Source organism: Triplophysa dalaica, chromosome 9 (genome assembly GCF_015846415.1).
Source record: "Triplophysa dalaica isolate WHDGS20190420 chromosome 9, ASM1584641v1, whole genome shotgun sequence".
Taxonomy (NCBI): domain Eukaryota; kingdom Metazoa; phylum Chordata; class Actinopteri; order Cypriniformes; family Nemacheilidae; genus Triplophysa; species Triplophysa dalaica.
The window spans coordinates 21,111,259-21,118,528 of record NC_079550.1 but is presented as its reverse complement, the minus strand read 5'-3'; the positions used below and the strand labels follow the sequence as shown (position 1 = coordinate 21,118,528).

Sequence of the window (7,270 nt, the reverse complement as noted above, 5' to 3'; positions counted from 1 at the left end):
ATTTGTGATCTTAAAGCATTTGCATTTTAAAGATACATTTTATTTCTTTCTGTCAATCATTTTATGTAAACCACTTTGAATTGCCCTTGTGAATGAAATGTGCTATATAAATAAACTTGCCTTGCCTTGCCTTGCCTTGCCTTGCCTTGCCTTGCCTTGCCTTGCCTTGCCTTGCCTTGCCTTGCCTTGCCTTGCTGCAAACTTGCTCTACAGAGATCTCAGTTTATGGCAGCAACGTGGATATGCTGATAAAAACTAAAAAAATCCAAGCTTGCACAAATAAAAGTTGTCGCTTTAATATAAACACAATCTTTGATTATATTACAGAGATTAGACGTCTTTTAATTTGTAATGCATTATTCATTTTTATTTAATTTGGAATAAAAAAATTGGATTTATTTTGTTATTTGACATAAAATAAAATATTTACAATGAAACGTGCAGGATTTTTTTTGAGAAATAATAAAGGGGCACTGGTCACATTTCTAATCTGTGAGCTCATTTTTGGTAAAAAAAGTAAAAGTGATTCGTTAGAAATTGTGTTGTGAGATAGGTATGGTGAATCGCATCGCGAGTTGAGTGAATCGTGACATCCCTAATATATAGATTGTTAATATAGGGCTGATCAATCATTAACACATTTTACAAGCCATTAAACAAAACTGTTGCATTAATCTGAGTTCAAATAATGAAGCAACAGAATTAAAATTAATCTAGGTCAAATTAAAACCTGGTTTCAAAGATTAAATGTCTCCCTGAATATATTAAAACAAGGTTTAAGGTTTGGTTCAACAGAATTATTAAAGGGATACTTCACCCAAAAATGAAAATTCTATTATCATCTACTCGCCTACGATTTGTTCCAAATCTGTATAAATGTATTTGTTCTTATGAACATAGAAAGATATTTGGAAGAATGCTTATAACCAGACAGATAGTACATGAATAGTCACAATAGTAATCAAATAAATCCTGCTATATATCTGTTCAGTTAAAAAAAGGCTTAATGATAAGTTTGAGCACAACTGTTAATACAAGAAAACGTAGGTGGACAATTGACATTTTCCTGGTTTTATGCTTAATGTGGTCATGAAATGTGATCTGATCTTCACCAAAGTCACAAATATCAACAAACACAATGCTGAAACTGCACTTTGTATGTTTAATGGGTTTGCTCAATAAAAACATGACAGAAGATCATGACTGTTTGTGTTTGATCAGTTTAGAGATATTGTGTTTGTTGATATTTGTTAATTTGGTGAAGATCAGATCACATTTCGTAATCAATTTTAACAGAAAACCAGGAAAACTACAATGGTTTACTTTCTTATGTTGTTGTAATGTATAAATATGTAAGCGTTTTAATATAAAAATTATTACCAAAATTCATGAATTTTCAAGAGACAACTCATTGTTTTTACAAACGCACTCCAGAATGAAAAGTTAAATTATAATAATATAATTTATATAAATGTTATACCAGACAGAAGGCAATGCATTGTCACTTAAATTGTTTTAGAAACTTTTCAAGATCACCTTTCAAGATCACTGGATGTGATCTCTTTTGATGAACTGAACTTCAACACACAACAAATAACAGTTAAAATGGTTCTTCGGTTTTCACAATGGTATTTTTACAAATACATTCCACTATAAAATATTTAATTATAATCATGTCATTTACAAGAAATTTATCCATCCCTGAGATCCGGTTATGTGTCATCATTCTTAAATTTAACTGGTGGATCCATAGAGAGGTTACTCTTCATAGACACACAGCTGACTTCTGGATCTGATCTTTTTGGATGAACTGAACTATAACACAACAGATTACAGTTAAAATGCTCTTTCAACTTCTACATTGCTAAAACAAATGTATTTTAATTACATAGTACTTTTACAAATGTGTCTGTGTGAACTGGTAATATTTCATAGATTCATCTGTAAAACCGTATCTGAAGATATTTCTTTTAATTAAACTTTTTTACTTAATATACAACTCCAGGAAAGTTTGATCCGTTACAGATTGCTTTGTTACTGTATTTTAATTACAGTATTTCACAACTAACATCTATCAAGAAACCCACAGACGGGCTTTCAGACGCCCTGCCCTGTACATTAAGAAAGATCACAGCTCCATCAATGAATGGCTTTAAAGTGAATGGCTGTCTCCATTGGAACATATACTATACAAGTAATATTTCTTTACCTAAGAAAATATAACATTTGAGGTCAAACTCGTGACTGATGGAAAATACGGAGCTCAGAACGATAAAGGAGAGTGGAATGGTATGGTCAGGGAACTGATAGATCATGTGAGTCACTTTATTTTTTATCAAGTACGTTGTTTTGTTTTGTTGAGCATATCTGTAAGCTTAAAATAAAATTATTTCCTTGCAAAATGAGCACAAAATGCTGATGACTCATCCTGCACCAAACAGATTTGTGTCCAATCAGATGCTTTCTATAATGTCCCAACTGCACCTTTAGCAATAACAAATCAGGTTTAAATATAACTTAAAGCCTATTGGCTACGTGTGTATGAAGAGATTTCATTGGGTGTTCAATTCTCATTCATTTTAAACCAAACTACATCAAATATCTCACCGGGTTTGTTTCCAGGTGGAAGATTTGGCCGTGGCTCCGCTCACCATCACTTACGTGAGAGAGAAAGTCATTGACTTCTCAAAGCCGTTTATGACTTTGGGAATCTCCATTCTCTACCACAAACCTAACGGGACAAATCCAGGTGTGTTCTCGTTCCTGAACCCTCTGTCTCCAGACATCTGGATGTACGTGCTGCTGGCCTGCCTCGGGGTCAGCTGCGTTCTCTTCATCATTGCCAGGTAACATCCATTTGAACCTTCAGATTCGATTCAGTCACCCATAACTCATTTAATTGTTGTGTAGGATCACTGGTCATTTGCTCTGGTTTTGCTACCCAGTGTTCTGTCAGGTGTTTGTGCGTTTGCTGCAGTATGGCGGTGGTTCAGAAATACTTGGCTCTTCTTTTACATCTGTGCAAAGTCATCCACTTTTTTCTGTTGTGGGTTTATCTGTGCTTTACAAGTCAAAGTGATGTTAAATGTCAATAATGCATATTCTCGCTCTTATTCTGAACATTTCATTGGTGCTCTTTGTTTCTAACAAAATGTTTTTAGTCCCTCCACTCTCCTGTCCTGTCACCTTTATTCACTGGATTCTTTTTATGTATTTTAATTTGAATTTACAAGTGTTAATAAACCAAAGCGGTGGATGGGATTGTAAAGGTGACAGTGTTTGTCTTTCTGCAGGTTTACACCGTATGAATGGTACAACCCTCATCCCTGCAACCCAGATTCTGATGTAGTCGAGAACAACTTCACTTTAATAAACAGTGTTTGGTTTGGAGTTGGAGCCCTGATGCAGCAAGGTGTGTGATTCTGCTTTACATCAACATTTATAAACACTCTACAGGATTTCTATAATTCTGTCATATATCTAATTCTGTGTTTCATGTGCGAGATGTGGGTTTAAATGAAAGACATTAAGTATGTTTAGTTTCTAACTGCTTGTTGTACTGGTTTAATGTATCTCTTGTCAGGATCGGAGCTGATGCCCAAGGCTTTATCCACCAGGATTGTTGGAGGCATCTGGTGGTTCTTCACTCTCATCATCATCTCATCATACACAGCTAACCTGGCCGCCTTCCTCACTGTGGAGAGAATGGACTCGCCTATAGACTCGGCCGATGATCTGGCCAAACAGACCAAGATAGAGTACGGTGCTGTGAGGGACGGCTCCACCATGACCTTCTTTAAGGTTAAACAGCACACCTATTTCAAAATATATACTGTAATGGTTGATCTTCATAGAAAATATATATCATAACAAAAAAACATTTGAGGGTTTTTCTGCCGTACCCTTACAAAAAGAAAGTATACATGAAGTTTATTGTGTTAAGTATATTTATTGGAAGGTCAGGTAGTAAGAATACTAATATCAACGTGCAAGAACTTTTTATTATAATATAAGAATATATTTTATTTAGGCACTACTATGTTTTTATTTATTTATTTTTATATGTGAAATATAATTATTAAAAAAAAAAATTATTTGTATTAGTGTTGTGTTTTTTTTATTATTACTTTATTAATTATTTTTTAAATATTTAATATATTATGCCCCACTTTCTTGTCTTTTTAGTTTAGTTTTAAGAAGTACAAAACTATGATATTTGACTAGTATATAGATATAATAATTTTCTAATTTTGTAAGGGCAGGCCCTAAATTTTGTCTTTTCATAGTGAAAACACAGTTTAAAACTGTAAAAAATAAATACAAGTAATTTCAATTTACTATTCTATATAAAAAACAGTTGACATTGTTTTTTTTATTTTGATGAGTAGAAATGCAATATTTACAATTTAATAACTTATATATGGCAGCATTTTATTTTACAGAGCATTTGTGTAAATTAAGTCTTTATTATGCCCTTTTTTCCCAGAAATCCAAAATCTCCACCTGTGAGAAGATGTGGGCGTTCATGAGCAGCCGTAAGAACACGGCTCTGGTGAAGAATAACCGCGAGGGGACATTTTTACCTTTTCATTCAGGTTTATTTCAGATCTGAACAAACTATGACTTCTTATATCCATGTCACTTTAATGTTTTGAGAAAGAAGGACCGATACTTGAAACAGGACTGCAGTAGATAAATGACAGCAGATGCTGTCTTGTAGACTAGATCATTGTCATGTAGATTGTAGATTTTAAAGACTTGAACTTTTTTCTTTACAGATATAGTCCCTCCTAATCTAATTTATATGACGTGTATATGAGTTTTCATAAAGGTGCTGTGTGCCATAATTTGGGATGTTTAAAAACGTTCTCATGTTCTAGTTTAGTGAACACAGACTGAAGTTACACACTTCACCTTTCAAAGCTCGTCTCGATTGTCTGCGCCTTTGTTTTAAACTTCTTGGTTTTTGAAGACTGTTATTAAATTTTGTCTTAAAGCTCAATGTTTATCTGAACCCTGTACTTTTAACAATAAAACGTGTTTATAATGCGGTTTCATCATGCATTCATGTGCATTCAGCATCTTCTCAATGAATTGAGCCTTTGCATCAAACTGTCTGAGGTTTGTGTATTTTGATGAACTCTGAGATTGGGTTTAAAACTGCTTTCATTTTTATTCACTGGACCATAATCCTCTAACCCTGAATCCTTAATGAAAACGGAGAGTTTTTAATCTGGCGTACAGCAGGACAGGATTTACAGAACTATGACCTTGTGTTTGAGCACAGCTGTTTATCTCTCAGATCTGCTCTCTGCTGCTCTGAACAGTGCTTGTGTTGAGTGACATGACACTACATATCTATCTACAACAATGTTTGTACAGAAAATTATGAATAAATCCTTTTCAGATTACAGTTGTGTTCAAAATGATTCAACCCCCAATGCTGTAAATGGTTTTAGGGAATTTAGTGTACATTTGTAATTGTATTCAGAATGAAATCCTACAAGGACTTCTTAAAGAACCATATGCAACTAAAATGACATCAATTAGTTTTGTAATACAGTAGTAAATGTTTCTTTTGTGAATTCTTCATTGACATAACTATTCAACCCCTTAAATACTACCACTCTGAAGAACAGAGGTTCAATGAAGTGTTTTCAATCAGGTATTGAAAACACCTGTGGATATCAGGGAGCAGCAATAAAGCCTAATAAGCACCAATTAGGCAGCTTTAAAATGACTGTGATACTCAGCTCCTTCTAGACATTTACTGGTGTGGTTACAAACATGGTGAGGTCAAGAGAATGGTCCAGGGAGAACAGGTGATTACTCTTCACAGGAAGGGCAATGGCTATAAGAAGATTGCAAAGATGTTAAACATACCAAGAGACACCATAGGAAGTATCATTCGCAAATTCAAGGCAAAGGGCACTGTTGAAACGCTACCTGGTCGTGGCAGAAAGAAGACGCTGACTTCGACTGCTGTGCGCTACCTGAAGTGTAGAGTGGAGAAAAGTCCCTGTGTGACTGCTGAGGAACTGAGAAAAGATTTGTCAGATGTGGGTACTGAAGTTTCTGCTCAGACAATATGGCGCACCCTGCGTAATGAAGGCCTCCATGCCAGAACTCCCAGGCGCACCCCCTTGCTGTCCCCAAAGAATAAGAAGAGTCGACTGCAGTATGCCAAAAGTCATGTGGACAAACCACAGAAGTTTTGGGATAGTGTTCTGTGGACTGATGGAACAAAATCAGAACTGTTTGGGCCCATGGATCAACGTTATGTTTGGAGGAGGAAGAAGAAGAAAAGAACACCTTGCCTACTGTGAAGCATGGCGGGGGGTCAATCATGCTTTGGGGCTGTTTTGCTTCTGCAGGTACTGGGAGGCTCCAGCGTGTGCAAGGTACCATGAATTCTCTTCAGTACCAGGAGATATTGGATGACAATGTGATGCAGTCTGTCACAAATCTGAGGCTTGGAAGACGTTGGACCTTTCAACAGGACAATGATCCCAAGCATACCTCCAAGTCCACTAGAGCATGGTTGCAGATTAAAGGCTGGAACATTTTGAAGTGGCCATCAGTCACCAGACTTAAATCCGATTGAGAACCTCTGGTGGGACTTAAAGAAAGCAGTTGCAGTGCGCAAGCCTAAGAATGTGACTGAACTGGAGGCTTTTGCCCATGATGAATGGGCGAAGATACCCGTAGATCGCTGCAAGACACTTGTGTCAAGCTATGCTTCACGTTTAAAAGCTGTTATAACTGTAAAAGGATGTTGTACTAAGTATTAAGATTGAATGTCACTTGGGGGTTGAATAAAACTGATAATGATGTGAGCTCAGAAAAGACATTTGTGGTTATTTCATTATAAATGTTATGTTATATCTGTCTGACCTACACGTGCCTCTTTGATTTAATTGTAAGCAGGATGACTGAATGATCATAATCAATGTCAAACCGACCAAAACAATCAATTTCAGTGGGGGTTGAATAATTTTGAACACAACTGTAAGAGAAAAGTTCTTTGCAGATGTTTGTGGTCCCTTGAATCAAACCTAGAATTATTTGGTTGCTCTATAATTAAATACATAATGTAGCAACAGTACTGTAATAAGCATTATGTTTGTTATCGTGAAAACATGTCCTTAACCAAAAAGTTTTATTGAACACCTTTAATTGATTAGTTATGTTCTGCCATCTGCTGGTGAACTACTGCAAATGTTGCTCGTGATGCAGTCTGCGCCTGTTTATCCATCAAACAAGATTTCAA

General features: G+C 35.7%; 1 protein-coding gene across 1 annotated transcript; it reads left to right on the top strand.

Annotated features, from left to right (window-relative positions):
- The first annotated feature begins 2,291 nt into the window (after positions 1–2,291).
- LOC130428213 (glutamate receptor ionotropic, kainate 1-like) lies at positions 2,292–4,612 on the top strand. The gene is made up of 5 exons (XM_056756066.1): positions 2,292–2,315; positions 2,623–2,846; positions 3,294–3,412; positions 3,584–3,801; positions 4,487–4,612. Exons 1-5 carry the CDS (start codon positions 2,292–2,294, stop codon positions 4,610–4,612), a joined length of 711 nt encoding a protein of 236 aa, XP_056612044.1.
- The last annotated feature ends 2,658 nt before the right edge of the window (positions 4,613–7,270 follow it).

Excerpts from the sequence above, each read along its gene's own strand:
- LOC130428213 (XM_056756066.1), top strand. The coding sequence starts at position 2,292 with ATGGTCAGGGAACTGATAGATCAT. Across the intron at positions 2,847-3,293 it reads GTTCTCTTCATCATTGCCAG|GTTTACACCGTATGAATGGT; the intron begins GTAACATCCATT and ends GTCTTTCTGCAG. Across the intron at positions 3,802-4,486 it reads CCACCATGACCTTCTTTAAG|AAATCCAAAATCTCCACCTG; the intron begins GTTAAACAGCAC and ends CTTTTTTCCCAG.